This window comes from Marmota flaviventris, chromosome 3 (assembly GCF_047511675.1).
Source record: "Marmota flaviventris isolate mMarFla1 chromosome 3, mMarFla1.hap1, whole genome shotgun sequence".
Classification (NCBI taxonomy): Eukaryota; Metazoa; Chordata; class Mammalia; order Rodentia; family Sciuridae; genus Marmota; species Marmota flaviventris.
This window is the reverse complement of record NC_092500.1, coordinates 19,411,802-19,431,766: the sequence shown is the minus strand read 5'-3', so window position 1 is coordinate 19,431,766 and position 19,965 is coordinate 19,411,802. Positions and strand designations below refer to the sequence as shown.

The 19,965-nt window shown below is 39.7% G+C and overlaps 1 protein-coding gene and 1 pseudogene across 4 annotated transcripts in view; both read right to left on the bottom strand.

Annotated features, from left to right (window-relative positions):
• Positions 1–19,530, bottom strand: part of Gnptab (N-acetylglucosamine-1-phosphate transferase subunits alpha and beta) — an 85,787-nt gene extending 66,257 nt beyond the window's left edge. The window contains exon 1 of one of the 4 annotated variants that reach the window (XM_071609591.1): positions 19,258–19,530. In XM_071609591.1, coding sequence (XP_071465692.1) covers positions 19,258–19,374 — 117 coding nt within the window. In that variant the 5' untranslated portion in view covers positions 19,375–19,530. Of the gene's footprint in view, positions 1–7,703; positions 7,812–18,074; positions 18,158–19,257 lie in introns of those variants that run through there. The other 3 variants (XM_027946334.2, XM_071609592.1, XM_071609590.1) reach the window with 3 other exon arrangements.
• On the bottom strand, positions 9,293–10,008 carry LOC114088231 (eukaryotic translation initiation factor 4E type 2 pseudogene; annotated as a pseudogene).
• Positions 19,531–19,965: the final 435 nt, after the last annotated feature.

Below are 19,965 nucleotides of genomic sequence, written 5' to 3'. Positions count from 1 at the left end.
TGCTGCCTTCACAGAACTCTGAGTGACCTCTATTGTGGACTTGGTGGTCAGTCACCCACTACCTTATAACATTTCTTGCCCTATTTAGATTTCTCATTGTTGCTTATCTTTTCTCCCATATTAGCATTTTCTTAGATTAGTTAAGTTATAAGCTGTTTGAGGGTACAGAAGTACTTACAATTCTAGCTGTCACCCAAATGTAATCAAAAAATTCACTATCTATCAGCTTCTTAGTAAAATGTTCCCTGGTTTAAGCTGGAGGCATGTAAGAGCAGACTGGATTTGGGAGTTGTTATGGTTTGTATGTAGTGTCCCCAAAAGCTCATATGTGAGACAATGCAAGGTTTGGAGGAAAAATGATTGGGTTATAGCCTTAACCCAACCAGTGAATTAATCCCTGATAGGATTACTTGCCTGATAGGCAAGTGGGGTGTGGCTAGAGGAAATGGTTCAATGGGGGCATGGCTACTAGGTATATATTTTGTATCTGGAGAATGAAGTCTCTCTCTCTCTGCTTCCTAATCACCATGTGAGCTGTTTCCCTCTGCCACACTCTTCCACCATGATATTCTGCCTCACCTCAAGCCCCAAGGAATGGAGCCAGTCTTCTATGGACTAAGACCTCTGAAACTGAGAACTCTCAAATAAAGTATTCATCCTCTAAAAATGTAAAATAGATCTTCAGAACTTATTCTAACTAAAAGACCCAACCATAACATAAAATTGTTATGGTTGGGTCTTTTAGTTGCAGCAGAGAAAAATCTGATTAAAACAGGAGTATAGACATCTCCAGTTCTCCTCCTTGGTAGCTGGGTAGCCTCAGGCAGGCCACAAGTGTTCGGGTCTCAATTTTCTTAACTACAAACTGGGTACAGTGTCTGTTTCATTAGATTTCTATGGTGCTACAGGACAGAGATTCTCAGAAAAATGGAAGAATAAAGGGCATGAGAAATATGTGGGGAACACTAGAAGTCTTGGATAAACAAAACATATCTTCCAGAACCATCATTATAAAGGCAAGTCATTTAAAACATTATACTGATAGGAATGCAAACATAAAACTTGTATGGAGAACCAGGTGTGATGGCACACACCTATAATCCCAGGCTGAAGCAGGATGATTACAAGTTTGAAGCCAACAGAGACAACCTGGCCAGACCCTGTCTTGAAATAAAAAACTAAAGAAGGCTGAGGATGTAGCTCTGTGGTTAAGCACATGCCTAGCATGCACTGGGTTCAATCCCCAGCACCCAAGACCACACAAACTATATGCAATAAAAAAAAGAAAAAAGAAATTGTGTAATCCCAGTGGCTCCAGAGGCTGAGGCAGGAGGATCGCAAGTTCAAAGCCAGCCTCAGCACCTTAGCAAGGCCTAAGCAATTTAAAATACTGTGTTTCAAAAAGAAAAAAAAAACATAAGTGCTGGAGATGTGGGTTCAATTAATTTCTGGTACAAAAAAAAAAAAAAAAAAGGAAATTGATGAGACTTTTTTTTCTTTTTTATAAATACAATGTTGGCCCTCAAAAATCTCTCCTACTTGCCACCTAGAGCTCTTCCCCCAGATACCTCCTCTCTAAATTATTTTCCTCCGAGTACTTACTTTTTTCTGCTACTAAGGTGATTCTTGATAAAACTGGAGACTCAATGAACTACTTATGAAAATATGTTCAGAAGTATCACATAAATAAGGTATTATTGATAAAGAATTACAAATATCATCTAAAGCTAGTTTCTTCTACCCGTTAATAATATTTCTCACTTTCAAGCTTCCATTGGAATCATCATGGCATTCAGCATCAGTGGTTGGTCAGTTTTACTAAATGGCAGCCAAAGTCAGTCTTAATTTCCTGACAACAGAAAAAGGGCACATGCACACCTGTACCCAATCTATCAAGCCAGGTGCTCCGTGCCACTGAATTCCTACACCAATTGCCTGCTGTGAGGAAGGTAGTAAGCTCGCTTTCCGGTGGTGACACTCCCAAGTGTGTAGCTACCAAATGGCAAGGCTGAACTCTGTGTCGCCCTCTCACACCCACGCTGCTCCTCTGACACTTATTCACAGAGCTAGCTTTGTCAAATGCACATGTATGAATGCAGCCATTCAACCAAATCCGCAGCTGAAGTGTTTATCTGACACACCAGTTACTCAATGACCCAGAACTGCCGCTCTAGTGTGTTTATAAATGTCACATGAATTTATGTTTTCCCTCAGCACACACACTTGCTGAAACTCCCAGATAAAAACTTTTTAAAATTGTAAAACTAGGACATGCTTTTTTTTTTTTTTTTTTTTAAAGATTTTTCTGATCAGAATGAAATGCATGCCATGGTAGATTAATGGTGAATGATACATAAGCCTTGTAATTCTTGGTATTAAAGAATTTCTGGTTTAAAAAAAAAAAAGAGGGGTAAAATTATTAGGAGAATTGGGCTGATGGTGTAGCTCAGTGGTAGAGAGCATGCTTCACATGTGTGAGGCCATGGGTTTGATCCCCAATACCACAAAAAAGGGGGGGTGGGGCTGGTATACAATGCAAAGATCACAAGATTTACATCAGAAGATATGAATTTAAACCCCATACTTATCAGTAATATAAACCTGGAGAACTTCTCTAGTCTTACTTTCTCCTTTTGTAAAATATTAATATCATTTGCTTTACCAGACTATTGTCATAAGTAAAATACTTAACTGTTCACCTCTTAAAAGCAGCATTTACAATGCTACAGTGTAATTTAAAATATCATTATTTAAATGTTTGTCTAAGCTTTTATATGATGTAAACATGTATATGGTCATCATTATGTGGTACCTAATGGGTCCAATTTTTACTCATGAATTAAAAAAACAAAATATCTCTGTGCTCCTGAGAGCAACTCAAAGACAAGAACTTGATTTTTTACTTTTATTCCAAGAACCTTAGTGCCTGGCACAAAATCAACAACCACTCTCAGAATAAATGGACAAAAGCCTACTGGTTTGATAAGGCAAACATTTTGGAACAGCTCACCACTCTATAAAAGTTTCTCTCTAGAACTTCTTTCTTTCAGATCCATTTCAAAATAGTTATGATAAAGGATAGAATTACAGAGTTAACAGCAGGCCTAGACCTATACAAGCATATAAAATTGTCTCCCAGTAAAAGCACATTTTCTCAACTTTTTAGTACAGCAGAAATGTAGCATGCTGCCCTATGAAATTCAAGAAGTCAGGTCTCTTCAATTATAAGCAGTAAGAATGCTAAGTAACTCTGATGGTATTTCCTATGTTGCTGATCAAAAGTTTAGTGTTCCTAGATCACAACACAGTCTTCCCAATTTCTGAAAACAAAACTTGTTTTATATTAAGAGTCACTAAAAGAAAGTCTTGGATTTGGATCAGTTCCTTTAGTTTATGTGAAGAGGAGAAATCGCCCCAATGGTAGTGTTTTTTGCAGTAGTTTATTGGTTGTGTTTTTGTTTTTTCTTGGTACTGGGGATTGAACCAGGGAACTTTACTACTGAACCACATTCCTAGCCCCTTTTATTTTTTATTTGTCGACAGGGTCTTGCTAAGTTGCCCGGGATGACCTTGAACTTGGAATGCTTCTGCTTTAGACTCCCAAGAGTTACTGAGATTCCAGGTGTGCACCACCACACTCAGGTTAATAACCATTCAACTCCTAACATGAAATGGGTCAGTTTTTTTATTTTTAACTTGTATTCTACTGCACTTAGCTACTTTGTTTTGGGAAAACCTACTTCTTTAATCAAATATGATTAGAAAGAAACAGCTGTGTGAGGAACTGAGTCCCGATTTCCACTTCATGCTCTTTACAAAAACTTTTTAACAAATATGTGTTGTCTAATGCCACAAAGAATTCAAAAAAGGTAGACGTGGTCTAGGGTCTAGAAGAGTGCTTTTGAGATGAATTAGTGTTTGAGTAAGTAGCATGAAGTGGAAATCAGGACTCAGGTCCTCACACAGCTAATGCCCCTATTGCAAATTAATCATTTATTTGTGTAAAATGATGAAGGGACATTTATTGTTTAGTTTTCAAAAGCAAAGAAAAAACAAGGTATCTTAAAGATTCTAAGATTGGGATAGGGGTGTGGCTCAGGGATTGAACACTTGCTCAGCTTCTAGGCCTTGGGTTCAATCCCCAGCACTGCAAAAATAAATTATATATCTCCTAAGCATTAAGCATTATCTACTAATCCTCTTCCATCTTTGACATTAATCAGCAAGTCAAATATGCTATCACAATAATTTTCTAAAAAAGTTTTTTTTTCTAAAAAAGAAAAAGTTAATGAAATAAAATTTTATACAATTTGTTTGTGATATTTATTGTATTTAGCTTCATTAACAAAAGAATTTCATTGCATACTATTACCTAGATAAAACATTTAAAAAATATACCATGAAAGGCATATTAAAAAATATACCTTTTATGAATATGAAATGCTGGAAAGTCATAAATTAGGTGGAAAGAATGTTGTATTTTTTAACATAATAGCTACAAGGTCATTATTAACAATATGGACACCAAAGGACCTAAGAAATGTTCATATTCATGTTCTTTTGCTCTGATTAATTCTATTAACAGAAACACATGATAAGAAAATCATCATAGTTTCACTCAGAAACTCTGTTAGTAGGATAAAATCACCATCACTATTTATAAAAATGAAAATGATATAAAATTAAATTAGGAAACTGAGTAAATAAATTATGGCACCTTTCCATAAGCATTATAAAACTACTAAAAGTTATGTTTTCAAATAATAGTTAAATATTTAAGGCTTAAATCAGTCAACTCATAAACATGATGTGTCACTATTTTTGAGTCTGACAACAGAGTAACCATCATAACAGTTTCTTCCTTTGTGAAGAATTATGGACTAATTAAGGGATAAAGTGATAAAATATTACGTAAAAAAAAATAACAACCAAAATATCAGTCTGGAGGCATAGATGTCAGTGTAATGGTGCGACAGTCAGCTCTACTCTTTCTTTCTCCACAGAAACATAGAAAAGCAAGCAGAATCTGCCAGAACAACAAAAAATATTAAACAATTCTATTACATAAAGTGTCCAGAGCAGACAAACCCAGAGACAGAATGGTAGAAGGAGATACAGGAGCTCCAGGGAGGGATGGAAAGAAGTTATTTCTTAATGGTTACAGTTTCTGTTTCAGGTAATGAAAAAGTTTTGGAAACAGGCAGTGATGGTTATACACATTGTAAGTGTAATTAATGCCACTGAGTTACACACTTAAAACCGGTTAAAATGTCAAATTTTATGATATATGTGTTTTACCACAATAATTTAAAGAAACATAAAGAAATCATTATAATACTTTCTTCTCAAAAGAATAAAGGAAGACTATCAACACCTCTGTACCCACAGGGTTGAAATGGGTCAATGAAATGGACCAGTTCCTTGAAAGTTACAATCCACCAAAACTCACATAAGGAGAAATAGATAATTTGAATAGGCCTATGTTTATTAAAGAATTTGAGTCAATAATTAATAACCATCTAAAGAGTGCGGGGGACACCACCACGTCCACATGGTTTCAATGGTGAATTCTACCAAACACTTAAGGGGAAAAAATGATACCAATTCTCTACAATCTGTTCCAGAAAACTAAAGCAAAGGGAAGACTTCCTAGCCCATGCTATGAGGCCAGCATCACCCTACTACCAAAACAATGCCAGGATTTTACTAAAGAGCAAAATCATACACCAATAACTCTCATGACCACAGATGTGGAAATCCTCAATAAAATATTATCAAATAAAATCCAGCAGTATATATAAAGAATTATATACCATGAACAAGTGGGATTTATGCAAGTCTGGTACAACATTCAAAAATCAATTAACATAATCTTCTACATCTATAGGTTAAAGATGAAAAATTGTATGATCAGACCAATAAATGTACAAAAAAGCTTTTGACAATCTAACATACATTTATGATTAAAACAAACCCTCAGCAACTGGAATAGAAGAAAATTTCTTCAAATAAAAAAGGATATCCACAAAAAAAATTATAACTAATGTCATAATGATGAGAAATGACATACTCTCTCCCTAAGACTGGAAACAAGACAAGCATGGAATTTAATCATGCCTATTTAACATCATACAGGGAAGTCCCAGGTAATTCAGTAAGACAAGACAAGGCAATAAAAGGTAAACAGAATTGAGAAGAAAAAATAAAACTGCCTTTGTTTATAGATGAAGTGATTGTCTATTAAGAAAATCCCAATGAATTACTAAGTTTCCTGAGGCTAATAAGCAATTATAGTAAGGTTTCAAAATAAAAAATTAACATACAAAAGTCAACTGCTTTCCTATATACCAGCATGAATAGCTGAAATTTGAAATTTAAAAAATACTATAACATCTAGGTTAGCACCTCTCCTGAGGTAAATGAAAAGATAAGCCACAGATCAGGAGATAATATTTGTAAAAAACACACATCTGAGAAACAACTGGTGTCCAAAATATATAAGAAACTCTGAAAATTCAACAATAAGAAAACAATCCAATTAAAAAAATGAGAAAAAATATCTGAAGACACTTCACTAAAGATGATAAACAGATGGCAAATAAGCATATGAAATGATATTCGACATCATATGTCATTAGAGAATTACAAATTAAACCGAGATCCTACTCACACCTAACAGAAAAGCCAAAATCCAAAACACTGTCATCTGGTGAAAATGTGGAACAACAGGAACTCCCATTCGTTGTTGATGCAAATACAAATGGTGTATAGCTACTTCAGAAGAGTTTGACAGTATTTACAATGCTAAACCTAGGCCTACCACAGGATTCAGGGTTATTCAGCAGGTATTTACCCAATCCTGAAAAATTATGTCTACACAAAAACCTGCCCACAAATGTTTATAGCAGCTTTATTCATAATTGCCAAAAATTGGAAGCAATTGAGATGTCCACCAATAAGTGAATAGCTAAGCAAACTGGTACACCCACACGATGGATCATTATCCAGGGACAAAAAGAAATGAATTATCAAGTCATAAAAAAACAAGGAGGAAACCAAAAGAAATAGGTAAAAGAAGTCCATTTGGATAGACTACATACTATATGATTCCGACTAAATGACATTCTGGAAAAGGAACAACTGTACACACAGTAACAAGATTGCTGGGGGAAGGGAAGAGGAAGGAATCATGCACAGGTAGAGGATAGGGCAGGGCCACAGCAGGACAGAGAAACTATTCTGCATGACACTGTAATGGCAGATATATGACTTATCTATGTTTTTGTCAAACCCGTAGAACCATACAACCCAAAGAATGAATCTTAAAATAATTAAGCTAATAAAAAGTCTACCAATATTGGTTTATCAATTTTAACAAGTATACCACTCTGCTGGAAGAGGTTAAAAATAAAGAAGACTGCTGGGGGAGAGAGGGTATATGGGCATTCTCTGTATTTTAAAATTGCTCTAAAATATAAAGTCTACTAAAATTTCATACACATACACACACAAAGTAAACACACATCTCTTCTTTTACATTCAAATTTAGAAACTTCTCACCACATGTGACCTTTCCATATTTAGACAGTATGAAAAAATATTTCCACACTCAGCTTACTTCTAGGAGATTCTAGGCTTCCAGAAGCTGAAGATACAAAGGTGAATAAATAAGAAAGAAAAGCCTCCACTCCCACAGAGCTTACCTCTAAAATGTAACGCAGAGAAATTAAGACATGAAGTAAGAAAACATACATATCCACATACAATTTCAAATCCGTTCCAGATGATAGGTGTTACTGAGCTGAGAACTACCTAACAGCAAGAGCTTGTTAAGGGATGACCTGGGACAGAGCTCTCTATGGGCTGATGCAACAACAAGTGCAAAGCTCCCAAGTCAGGACAAGCGAAATGTGTTCAAGGATCAAAAACAAGGTGACTGCACCAGCTGTGTGCCTGAGCCTTGGCAAGTATTTCCCTGATCTTCTGTGAGAAGGTCAGCCCAGGCTGGCCCACTGGTCCCAGGAGGAAGAGGGACATGGCATGGAGCCAACCAACCCACCCTGATCACGCTGATGGGTTGACTGCCTCTGAGCTGCACATCCTAGGGAACAAATAATTGCCATTTTAAGTCAGGAGCTGGCAATTTTTTTCTGAGGGCAAAACAGTAAACATCTTAGACTTTATAGGTCAACATGGTTTCTGCCCCAACTATTCAATTCTACCATTGTGCAAAATGTGAATTAGCTACAGACAACAGATACACAAACTGCCATGGCTGAGTTCCAACGAAATTTATGTTCACTGATATTTGAATTTCATAAAATTCTTATATTTCTGTGAAATACTATTTTTTAAAAAAATTTTGAAACCATATCAAATGTAAAAATCATTCTTAGATTAATTACAGGCCACACAAAAATAGCCTTAATTTGTTGCTCCTGCTTTAAGACAGCAAATTTTAGTTACTTGTTATGGAACATTTTTGTGGAAAGTTACATGATGCACAGAGGTTACATAATACAGGTTGCTCAGAAGGGGCAGGTGGCACACTTAGGTCCTTATGCAGGCCATTGGAAAAGGTCTAGATTTTCTACTATATGCAACAGGCATGAAGTAATCTGACTCAGTTTTTAAAATGTGCTCTGGTTGTAGTGTGGAGAACAGAATAGAGCAAGAGTGTGAGTGGTGACAGTGGCTACCAGTTCTCTTCCATTGCAATTCATCTTCCATATTACTTCTAGGATAATTGTTCTAAGCAGAGATTTGATTTTATCACTCCCTTGCTTTAAATCCTTTGATGGTCCCATTTCCTTCAGGATGCAACCGAATTCCTTAGCAGCATCCAATAAGCAAGTCCTAAGTTGGCCCCCACCTGCCTCTCCAGCTTCAGTTCTTTACCACCCCCAAAACCCTGAAGTTCTTCAGGTGATAATGTCTCATATACACCTTTACACCCATGGTATTTTTCACTTTAAAAGGAAAAAACCAAAAAGATCCTATTTCCTTCCTAGCCATCTCCTTTCAGAACAAGCACAGATGTCACTCCATCAGAGAAAGATTGCCTGGCACCCAAGTCTCTCTCTCTTCAACTTCATTTATCACATTTTTTTCAAGATTAGCATCATTAAGTGATCTCAGCTATTACTATAGTTGCTATGTGTGTCAGTCCATTCTGAAAGCATAAAATGCTCTTCCAATTCCTCTCGTTCAAAACAGAAGGATCTTCCAGGGAGCATGCCAAAAAAATAAGAGACTTCAATGATGGTGTCATCTAGAGAGAAAGAGGGTCATGTCATGCTTGACACAGCTTCTGGAGGTTTTGAAAAAGAAGACTTTGGGACCCAAGCCTGCCTGGGATTTTGATGCTTCTGGTGTGCTTTGTAGTACATAATGGTGTTGGGTGGTGGGCTACGCACATACTGAAGCACATCATGGATTCAGGCTGTGGCTGCTTGGTCACTGGCAGTGTTATTCCATATTGAAACAATACCACCTAGAAGTGGACAGAGATCACAGCCCCATAGACCTTCTCCCAGACTAAGAACTGTTCTCCCAACAGGGCAGGAAGGAGATTCTCCCAGCTACAGGAGGCCAAGCTCTTCTGCAAAAAATAATCTGCTTATCAACATTTTTATTTTCATTAACCTCCCACATGTGTTTCATTCCTTCTCTGAAGAGATGGAAGTCACTGTGCCTGTCAGGTCCCCAGGACATACCATGTGACTGTAAAGCCTCCACAACTGCTCCACAGAAGCATAGATACAGATCTGTTTCATGTTCTGTTCACAGCTTCTTGAGCTGGTGGGATAGCTTGGAGTCTTCCTGAAGCAACCAGAAAATGTTTGTACTGCAGAGGATGCTCTGCTGGTCCAGGGTCAGTCACCCATCTCTGCTGCTGCTCTCTTGTCTCATTCCATTTTTATTTCTACCATTTTTCTGTGTGCTGTTTTCTACATTCTGATCACGGTCCCCACTGACATCATCGTTCAAGCTACTGAATTTATTCATCCTCTCATCCCTGCTGTTGTCCCACAATGCATTTTGTCAGGTGTCTTGTACGCATTAGACCTTCATTTAATCATTTGCTTGCCCATCTCCCTGCCTGGATTGAGATTTTTTCATCACCAGAAAGAAACTGTGTCTCTAGTTTGAAACAGAGAACCTGGCTCAGAGTAAACGCCTCCATAAATCTTTGTTGTAGATTCTTTTATGAGCAGATTCTGAAGCCTTGGTAAAGATTTATGACTTTGGAATTAATGGAAGGAAAAAATGAAATTGAAGGAAAGAGGTAATGGGGGGGGATTTATCAAGGGGAAAGGATAAACTAGAATCCTAAAATAATAAACAATTTTAGAAAGTAATTTTAAAGTGAGCCATGTGACTTTTAGTCTGACCACAGAATACATTTCACCCTGCATAAGTGTGACTTGATTATGCATCACAGCTGTGACAATCAAGTCTGTAACACTTCTGAAGATCACTTTTTTCCTGTTTAATTTAGTGCACATATGAATCATACACAGGCTGACTAATCACCTGCTAAAGATACTGCATCTGGATCACAAGATGGGAACAAATTATTCCAAGCTTGGATAAATATAAAAAGATATATTGTGAATATATATCATCCATTAGTTATATAGGTTACATTTTAGAAGAAATGAGAGAGAAAGTCTACAGTGTAATTATAAAGTGCAAGCTATATTAAATTCATCAAGCACTTGCCTCCTCTGTTGTCACATCAAATATATTGTGGGGTTTTTTTTGGGTTTTTTTGCTATCTCTAGGGAAAGATCACCAGGTGGGCATCAGCCCAGAGGGTAGGTCCCTGACTTCTGTCTTCATGAGCATCATGACCAGGAAAACATTCCTGAGAGGGGACATATGGCACCTAATTAGCATTTACTCAACATCTTCCATGAGACACTTTGCAAGGTGTCTTGTACACATTAGACACCTCATTTAATACATCTTTCCTCATTAGGCTACATCACAATTAGTGAACAAAACAAATTTTGATGCCCCTAAGTATTCATTCAACAAACACCCACTGAGCACCTATAGTTAGGGTCTAGGAGAACAAATGAACTTGTCTATTTTGTTTACTTTTGAATCTCAGGATGTTAGTGATGTGTCTGGCAAACATACACAAGATGTCTGGGCCTACTAAACCTTGCAAATCTCTCCTCTTTCTATGTCTTTCCACCAGCCTAGTACAGGGCTCCTGTAGACTACCTGGCAGCCATTCTTGGCTCTTTGATTCATGATTTCCTAACTTGAGCACCATCAATATTTGGGGCCTGATCATTGTTGTGGGGGTTGTCCTATGCATCACAGAAGATTTGGTGGTATTCTGGGTTCTATCTATTAAATGCTAGTGAAAATAACCTTTATTGATATCCATTGTTCTTGGACCAACACTGAAGTCCTAAAAATCTTAATCTACCAGGTGCTAGGAAAAGGGCACCACCAAATGCACTCCACCTTAGAACCACCTTGCCTTGCTTTCAACCTTTAGACACAACGGCCTTCATTTACCTTCTCAAATGTACCCCAACTTCAAGGCCTTCACATTATTTCCTTGTGGAAAAGAGCACGGTTTCTCAGCACAATTGACATTTTAGGCTGGATAATTCTTTGCTTGGGGGGCTGTACATTAGCAGAATCCCTGGCTTCTGCTCACTAAATGCCAGTAGCACTAATACCATCCCATGCCCAACTGTGACAATCAAAAATGTCTCTAGACATTGTGAAATATCCTGAGGGTGGGGAGAGGGGCAGAATCACTGCCAGCTGAGAACCACTGCTTAGAGCAGACCTGCCTCCTGTCCTCTGCCTCAATAATTCCTACCCTCTAGAGTAAAGCTCACAAAACCAAAACAGCCTCTCCTGACCCCAGCCACCAGAAAAAACTTCTCACTTCAAGTCTCTCACCCAATACCCTCTACTTCTCTGCATCATTTCCCAAAACTGTAATGAAGGAGCATTTACTGTCTGGCTGTACAACCAGAATATAATTTCTTCATGAGCAGGAACCATGTCTGCTTCCTTCACTGCTATACCCCCAGGGGCCTGGTTCAGAGCTTGACAAACATGTACTCACTGAATGAATGAATAAGCCAGACACTCTGCTGGGCACAGGGACCTGAAGATAAGAGAGATTCCATCTTGGTTCAGGATGCTCAGTACAGAAATGGCAAGTTTCATCTCGTAGGCAAGCTCAATTAACTGGCAGTAGCCTTGAGAAGCTGGGCATGGAAAACTAAAAGCTTCCTCTGAGGCACAGAAACACAAGATATCACATTCCAAAGGGAAGTGCTGGACCAAGATGCCACATTCTCTCAGGAGGGTGAAAAACATCCCAATCACCGGTCCAAGGGCTGAAGATTAGAGGCTTTTCAGAATCAGAGGCATTCCCTGACTCCTATCCCATGACTCCTATTCCCTGATGACTCCTCCCCACCCAAGCCCAGTTAAGAGTTCAACAGGATCACCAAGAGAGCTCATTATAGGTCCATGGAGATGGGACCATGCTTGTGTCACACTTAAGAACTAGGAAGGGCTACCTGGCTACCTGCTCTGAGGTGAAAAGTGGTCACTACAACAGATTTAGCCCCAGTGAGGGTGGTGAGTATGGTCGCTTAGGATGCCCTTTGAACTCCCTCAGGAGGAGCAAGCTTGGTCAGTACAAATCCCAGAAAGCTCTATATCTGTTTAGGAAGGACTTTCCTACCTCGCCTCTTTGCCTTCTGAACTCACAGAAAGGATCATAAACAGGTAACTGAGAAAGAGAAGCACCAGCAGAGATCTCTTTCTGTACCCATATGCCTGTGCTCCCCTCAACTGCAGGCTTCCTGCCTGTACCACGTAGCTAGGGAGGCAAGAAGCGCCAACCTAAGCTCTAAGTTCCACCATGCCATGAGAGTAACCACTCTAACTGCTGAAGGGATATTATGCTTTGTGATTTAAAGTGACCACGGGAGTCTGTATAATCTAGACATATAACAGATGCTGTAGGCCCAACTGAGGGCCTATTAGCAATGTACCTACTCAGTGTGTCACTTACCAATTCTTCTTCCATAAGAAAATCTTGCCCCACACAACACAACTGTTCAGGGGTTCATTCAGGAAGGCTCTACGGCCTAATGGGGCCAATATCAGGAAAGGATCACTGAGCCTTTGGACAAGTTCTTTAACCATCTTCTGAAGAGCTCTCAGAAGTTGAAGGAACCCCAGACTGTTAAAGAAATTATTCTGAAATTATGTCTGGACTCAAGGAGAAAAAAGGACCATGATAAATGTGTACCATCTGTCACAAGAAGGTAGAGAGGTAGAGTGGTAGGTATGTATGGAGCTTTACAGATCCCAGCATTTAAGACTGAGAGGGCACAATGAATGAAGGCAGAGTAAGGAGGATAGCCTTGCAGAAGAAAGTTGGAGGGGAAATTTCCAGACCCACAGAGTGCCAGATGCTGCAGAAAGTCAAGTTTTTCTCTCACGACATGCTAAAATTCATTAATAAAATGAACAATATTTAGACCTCTAAGAAGAAGTCGGGTCAAATGGTACTATCAAATCACCATATTAAATTATGAATTGATTTAATACTGAAAGATTTACAAGGACACAATGAACTGTGTTTAGCAAAACTCCATATTAATAAACCCATATGAGAATACAAGTTTCATGAATCAATTAACAAGATATTAAAAATAGAAACAACCTATTTTTGCATCTTTTGCAACAAGGTAAAGGGCTAACAACTATCACAGACTTAATGTCAATGTTAAGGCCAGGAAAAGGAAATGGCTTTCAACTCAAGCCAGTGTTTAGGACTTCTGTTGCCCTGTTCTTTAGTAACTGCCTTGTAATTATCCTGTGGGAAGCCATCCTCAGCTCATGTGGTTCAGTTCTGAGAGTCTACCTCGCCCAGTCCCCTAGCTCTGGCGATGATCCAGGTGGTAACAAGGGTATAAGAAGGGCACTTGCTCTCTGGGCTAGGCAGGCAGCTCTGGGTCTAGCTGGAACTAATGAGAAAGAAAACTGTCCTGCTGCTGCAGTTACTGAACTGGCAGAATAGAAGCTGGTGTTGCCAGCAACAATCTTTGCTCCCATATGGGAAAAGCCTGCCTGAGAAGTAAACCAAAGTGGAACCAGTTCCACTTTGGCTTACTTCTCAGGACAAAGGACAAAAAGAGATTCCTGACAACACCATTTGAGCATCCCCAATCCCAATTCTGCCAGAGACTTGCACTATATCCTTGATCATACCAGCTAATAACACACCTTTTTTAATAAGCCAGGTCTGAACTGGGTCTGCCACCTGCAACCTAGTACTGTTAATTTACACCAAGAACAATTTTTAACCACTGGGAATTCAAAATGTAAGAGAGGTCATAAACTTTTACGATATTACCAAACTATACTCAAATTATTCCTAAATATTCTTACTGCCTAAAATAGTCTTGCCTCCCTAAAGTTTGTGCCACCTTGTAAAGGTCTCTAAGCCTCCTCTAAGATGTTTCAACCCATAAATTTTCTTTTTCTGCTGCCTTTCTAAGCACTTTCTGTGAACCTATTCAAGCACTCAATTACTTCCTCCTTTATACCATTACTCAGTCCTCATGCATCTGTCACCTCATCTCAGCTAGAGGCTCAAGATATAGAAGCTCAAAGCCTCTACATCTCTGACAGTGCCTTGCACTCTACCATGGACATTCTAACAGCAGGCCTCCAGTTTTCAAAAAGTTACCAAAACATGAATGATTCCAGAGCATGAAAATGAGCAAGTTATAATCAGATCAATCATATTTGAAAAATAAAAGGTGACTACAGACACTCTGAATCACAGTAGAAAACTTATCTTTACTGGGAATGAGCTTGAAAGGATGTTGGTTAAGAATGTTCAAAATGCATTCATTCATATGTCCATCCATCCACCCGGTATTTATTTGATCAATCACTTTCTAGGTGCTAAGAATGCAACAGAGAATAAGACAAGGTCCCTGCTTGGTAGTTAGCTGGGCTGTGTATCCCTCCCACATCCCCCCAAAGACAGAGTTCTTTAAAAAAAAAAAAAAAAAAGCTTAGTGGGCCCTGGCATTTTTCTCAGTAACACTAATGCCATAATATTACATAGAGTTTATGCTTTTAATGTGAAGCACCCAATAAATATATACTTGCAGAACATTAAACCAAAAATGGGGGAGGGACTTAGGTATCTACTCTAATACTTTAAACACAATTTTTTTAAACAGTAAATTTTTTCCACCAAAAAGAAATTATAAAACAGATAATAATGGAAGATCCCAACCAACAAAGCAGCTGGGAGTTACTCAATTTGGGAACCATTGAGAATCAGTTTGTGCTGGAGCTAGGATCAGGCCAGACTGTTCCCTCTTGGACTAAATCTCTTTCCACTTCATCTATTTGCTGTGTTGGACCAAGAACATGCTCAAAATGTGTGTTTAATGAATTAACTAATCAAATACAAACACGATAACTATTTTCTTTCTTGAAATTGGACCAGTGTGAGAAATGAGTCACCGAGGCAAAATGTAACCTGAGCTATACCCAGTTTTTAAATCCTCTTTTCCCTTGAATGATAGTATCTTATTATTCCAAAGTGATGATAGAAAAGAGGCAAGCAAAAGGGTGCAGAGAAGCCAGGGGAAAAGCACTATCTGGTAGGAGAAAACTCTATTTGAACCTATCTGACCTCCTTATGAAAGTCAGTTTGGGGATATTTGTTTCCACACTTAGTTCACATAAGGGAGTGACATATTTTATATATACACACAAAAGGCACACAGATGTACATGTACATGGGTATCTATAATCCTTTATTCACAATCCTGAAATCCAAAAGCCCTGCACACCAAAGATGGCTTTGGACCTTATAGGGAAACTTGACCTAACATGAACCTGTCTGTGGCAAAACTTGACCGAAACTGACATAAGGCTATTTATAGATTGTATTTTCCTCACTGAGAATATTCATATATTTCACTATTAAAAAAACAACAACCACAACCCTGAGGTTTAATTATAATGTTATATTTCTAGAAGTTTCTGATAAGAAATTGTGTACTTGCATATAAATAATTCAACTAAAAAATCATGACCCCAAAGTAAATTATTTACCTCAAAAATACATCTTAAAATATATACAATAGCAATTAAGATAGAATGAATATTTAAAATCAGACATTTTTGAGCTAAAAAAGATCTTGAGAGCATAGTCAATCTAGTGCTCTCATTTGTAAATGAGAAAACTAAGGCTCCCAAAGGCCACATGACTTGCCTAAGTCAAGGAGTTTACCACAGACAAGCTCCTCCCTGATACCCTCACCCCTAGGCAATGTACTTCTGTGACCATTAGTCCCAATTCTCAGGGCCTATCCTATGGAGTGTCACCTCTGGGTCCAGTTCTACTTTTGTTTTATCAGAGTTCCCAAGGGTTCTCTAGAAAACACTTGGCTCAACTTCAGGAAATTTTTTTTTTAATGCTTTTTATATACTTCCCTCCCTCAATTATAAAATTTGGAGTAAGTATACAAATGGCTTCTCAAAACATAGCAACCAATACTTCTTACACTAAGAGGGAATTAAGATAATGAATTCATAGTTAACAATAAACTTATTCCTTTAATCCATTATAATTAATTATTAATAAGTCAGTATTATTAACTATATGATCAAAGCATTCTGTTTTCAGGGTATATTTCAAAATAAGGACTGAAGACATAAAATAATTCATGATGATAATAATAACCAATAGTAGCAGTAGCTATTACCATTTAATAAGGGTCTATTACATGCCATGAATTGTTCAAGGTTCTTTACACACAGATCTTGTCTTCAGTATCTACCCTGCAAGGAAGATATTCTTGCCTTCATTTTAAAGATGAGGAAGCTCAGAGAGTTTAAATATTCTTTTCAGATTAGACAAGAAGGATCCTGGTCTGTTTGAGAAACAGTAATGTAAACAGCCTCAGAGCCAAGTTGCCTTAGTTTGAAGCTCATCACTGGCATGAATTAGCTGCATTAACTTGTGCAAATGCCTCTGTTTCGTCACTTGTAAAATGGGTATATAATAGTACCCATGTCACAGGGTTGGTATGAGGATTAAATGACCTGGTAAGGCCTATGTTAAAGTGTGAGTTATTATCATGATCCTCATTACCTGGAGCCAGCATTCAAACCCAGATCTGCCTAATCCTGCATCTCCTCTTTTCTACTGTGCTGTACAAGTTAACCACAGCCAGCTGCCTGTTTTCCATGCCACCTGTTGAAGTTCTTTGCCTCTCATTCTCTTGTCTGTTTAAATTTTAAGGTCTTTGGCCATTTCAAAACAGTGACAAATGTCTTTTTTTTTGGGGGGGGGGGGGGGGCGGGGGGCAGAATAAATGAATGAAAGGAAAAAAGAAAAAAGGTATAAAAGATGAAAAATCCTAACAACTGGTATGCTTAAGTTACCTTTTTTTAATGCAAGGGATTTGATAGCTAACTTAAAATTAATCAGATCATCCAAAAGCTATGAGACACTTACCTGTGCATAGATACATTAAGTTACAACACATGAAACAAAGGTCAACAGATAGACAACATTAAGCAGATATTCTACACTTACAAGTCTAGGGCTCTCTCATTCTTATCTATGAGGCTTTTCCTTCTCCCCCCCCCCTCTCTCTCTGTCTCTCGGTAATTTCTAGAAATACATACTGAAAGTACACACTTGGAAGCATGCATATAATTCAGCCAGACATTAAACAAATGGTCTGCATATATTGGCAGTATCTGACAATACATTTGAGCTACTGTTAACAGTTATTTACACGGCATCTTTTCTTATGGAGCTAATAATCCAGAATGGGTATATTTTAAGCAAATGTGTATGTGGCATTTCTAAAAAACACTCTGTTAATTTTAAAACCTTTTGCAATCTTCTAACCAAAAAAAAAAAAAAAAGTTAAGACAAGTAAATCAATTTTAAACCACCTGACAATATAATTTTTCTGTTGCCAAAAGTGGTGTTCTCTATAGTCACATATACATGCTGTCTCAATGCTTACCTATTCATAGTTTCCGTACACTTGTTTTAGATGGGAAAAAAAAATACTCTATTGGGGCTGGTGGTGTGGCTTAGCATTCAGGAAGCAAAAAGGAAAAAATAAAAAGGCCCCCACAAAGAACACTGTATTAAGCAATACAATCGTTATTAAATGAAATAACTATTAAGTCTAAATCAAAGGATTATTTCAATCCAGAAAACGGTTAAAGTATACATCCAAATGGGCACAAAACCCACTGAACACGGGTGTTGCTGGCTCCCACACCTGTTGCCTGGATCCTCTGAACTTGACAGTCTAACTGAACTACTTATTGCACAGTAACTGAGAGCAGATCAGGAAAGGCTGGGTTTATGTGATTTAAATTATTACCATATCCCATGACCCAAGGGCCTGTGTGGCTACCAAGAGATCTGGGGCAGGAGTCCAAGTTACCCAGTCCCGGCCACATGACAGGGGCCCTATTCTCAGCTGGAGAGGCCTTTGAAGTAGCCAATAGATCTTTAACATCAGTGTGCGCACAGCTACCATGAGGGCCTCCAGGCATCAGCTGACATACTGCTGTCCAAAATAAGAAAGCAAACGTGAAAAAGTAAAATAAAATAAAAATAAATATTCTCACAGCTAAGTCCTTTGAATTTGGGGCCAGTACCTTTTCCCCGTTGCAAATTCACATGAAATAAAACAGGTTTCTGGAACAAAAGTTTTGAGATATAGGAAGAAATGGGATTAACAGAGAGATGAAGAAAATAAAGTGCTTTGTCAAAGGTGTCAAGATTAGTAGGGTGGCAACAAGGGAGGGAAATTGAAGAAGAGGCCGGGAAGGAGGATTTAGGAGCGCCAAGGAAACGGGAAAAGAAACTCTAGGGGAAAGAGCTTCAATAGGGAGGGCAAGGCCTGAGGGAGAGCGCCAAATGACAGGAGGACCCTGGCGACGGTACCTGAAGGAAGGGGACTCAGCGTCTTTCCCCGACACTGTGGGATGGACAGATATCGACCCTAGATGCTGAGCACGTGCCGGGGAGGAGATGCCAGCTCTGGCTGCCTCGGGGAACCGCAGGCGTGGGGCCGGTCCCGGGGCTGCAGGGCGGATGGGAGACGCGCGGGGCGCGGGCGCCTGGGGCTCGGCAGGGCAGGGAGCCGGGTGCCGAGCGCGTCCGCAGGCTCCGGCAGCGCCGCTACTCACCTCTCCGAACTGGAAGGCGGAGACGATGGTGACAACGACGCCCACGAAACAGACGTAGAGCCCATACCTGTGGGACAGGCAGGTATAGGTCTGTCTCTGCAAGAGCTTGAGCAGCATCACCCCGGCCGCCGCCACGCCACGCCCGGAGGAGCCAGAGCCGCCTCCGCCGTCTCAACGAGCCGCCATTCAGGGGCCCCGGCTGGGCCGCCGCGCTCAGGTCACAGTCTCCCGGCGCCGCGCATTGCAGCTCGGAGGACTGACGCCCGCTGGGCTAGGCGCCGCGGCAGCCGCTTCCGGGAGCCGGGAGCCCACGCCCTCCGCGCAGCGGAGGCGGACCCCAGGTCCGCGAGGCGGCGGGCGCCGCCCGGGTCTGGCCAGGCGAGAGGCAGCGGCGGCGGCGGGGATCGCTAGCGCCACCTGGAGGGCTGAGGGGCAAGAGCAGGTGCGCGCCCTTCTGTCTGCGCGTGCGCGGCAGGCTCTGCGGGCTGCCCTGAGATCCACCAACCGGGTTGGACAGGCAAGCGAGAGAGGACCAGCCCCCGAAGCCAGGCCCAGCCTCAGACCGTGCTGATAGCTGGAATATTTTTGTGCGTAAAGATTCCTTCGGGCTGGGATGTAGCTCAGTGGCAAAGCGTCTGCCTTGCATTCGCAAAGCCCTGGGTTCGACCCCCAGTTCCAAAAAAGACAAAAAAAAGAACCCCACCAAAA